The sequence below is a fragment of the Olea europaea genome, chromosome 1 (genome assembly GCF_002742605.1).
Source record: "Olea europaea var. sylvestris chromosome 1, O_europaea_v1, whole genome shotgun sequence".
In the NCBI taxonomy this organism is placed as follows: Eukaryota; Viridiplantae; Streptophyta; class Magnoliopsida; order Lamiales; family Oleaceae; genus Olea; species Olea europaea.
This window is the reverse complement of record NC_036237.1, coordinates 741269-742937: the sequence shown is the minus strand read 5'-3', so window position 1 is coordinate 742937 and position 1669 is coordinate 741269. Positions and strand designations below refer to the sequence as shown.

Genomic DNA, 1669 nt, shown 5'->3' with positions numbered 1-1669 from the left:
AGTAGCCAAGAACGGTCTTCCCAAGATCAGAGGAATATTTGAGTCCTCTTCCATGTCCAAAATGATGAAATCAGCCGGAAAAATAAATTTGTCGACTTTAACCAGCACATCTTCAATAATTCCCTTTGGTCGTTTGATCGATCTGTCTGCCAGTTGCAAAGAGATTGTTGTAGGTTTTGCTTCTCCTAATCCAAGAGACTTGTAGACAGAGAGAGGCATCAAATTAACACTGGCACCTAAATCACATAAAGAATGTTCAAAGAAATTAGAACCAATTGTGCAAGGTATAGTGAAACTCCCTGGGTCTTTTAGCTTAGGAGGTAGCTTTCTCAATAGTATTGCACTGCACTCCTCGTTCAAACATACTGTCTCATGTTCTTCCAGCTTCCTTTTGTTAGATAGGATCTCTTTCAAGAATTTTGCATAGCTGGGCATTTGGGCAATTGCGTCTGCAAAAGGAATATTGATGTGCAGTTTCTTGAAAATCTCCACAAACTTGGCAAACTGATTATCCAACTTCTTTCTTTGTAACCTTTGAGGGAATGGAATTGGTGGCACATAAGCCTTCACAGGGCTGGGTGCTCTCACTGCAGGTGTTTCCTTCCTTTCATTTTCCTTGTCAGTTGGTTGTTCAAACTCTATTTCTTTCCCAGCCTCTTCACCCATTTTTTCCTTTTCTTTTCGCTCAGGTCTCTTCACATGAATTTCTGGAAGTTGCACCCCACTCCTGGTAGTTATAGCTTGCACTTGCTCTTTTGGATTGACCATTGTATTTCCTGGCAATGTCCCTTGTGGGCGTTCTGCAAGCTGTTGAGCTATTTGACCAATTTGTGTTTCCAACTTCTTGATTGATGCTTGCTAATTCTGAAAATTTGTGTCAATCTGCTGAAACACCTTGTCAGTCTTCTGCATATACTGGTTGAACATCTCCCCCAAACTTGGTTTTTTCTCTTGTTGGGCATTATTTGAACTGTTCCCTTGTTGATTATCTGATCATCTGAAATTTGGGTGCTGTCTCCATTCTGGGTTGTATGTTTGAGCAAATGGATTAAGATTTCGAGACCCATTCTGAATGAAATTGACCTGCTCGTCGGGATAGCCTATAGATGTGCAGTTTTCTGTCAGATGATTAGCCCCGCAGTTCTCGCATGATGGACCAGCTGTCACTGCATGTGCTCCTTTCGTTTGTGATTTCACCAATAACTCCACTTGTTTTGTCAATGCCACTATTTGGGCGTTGATAGCTGCTGCGCTGTCTAACTCATACATTCCTCCTGTCTTCGGTGGCGCCACTCTTTCCGATGAGAACATAGAATGTGTAGTGGCAATCAACTCAAACAGTTCCATGGTTTGCTGCACAGATTTTCCTATAATTGATCCTCCAGCTGAGGCATCGACTTGAGATTTTGACAGTGGTGTAAGTCCAGTGTAGAAGTACTGCACTTGATTACCTATAGTAATTCCATGGTTTGGGCATTTTCTCATCAACTCATTAAACCTATTCCATGCTTCGTGATAGCTTTCTCCCTCTTTCTGTTGAAAAGTCTGAATTTCTAATCTGATTTTAGCTACCCTCGCTGGTGGGAAAAATTTATTACAGAACTTCCTGATTAGTTCTTCCCATGTAGTAATGCTAGCGTGAGGCTCAGCATCTAACCACTCCAATGCA

The 1669-nt window shown here is 41.7% G+C and overlaps 1 protein-coding gene across 1 annotated transcript in view; it reads right to left on the bottom strand.

Moving 5' to 3' along the window:
• Window positions 1-768, bottom strand: part of LOC111400812 — a 3125-nt gene extending 2357 nt beyond the window's left edge. The window contains exons 1-2 of the mRNA XM_023028264.1: window positions 297-768; window positions 103-236 (exon numbers count right to left, since the gene is read on the bottom strand). Coding sequence (XP_022884032.1) covers window positions 103-236; window positions 297-768 — 606 coding nt within the window. The remainder of the gene's footprint in view (window positions 1-102; window positions 237-296) is intronic.
• Window positions 769-1669: the final 901 nt, after the last annotated feature.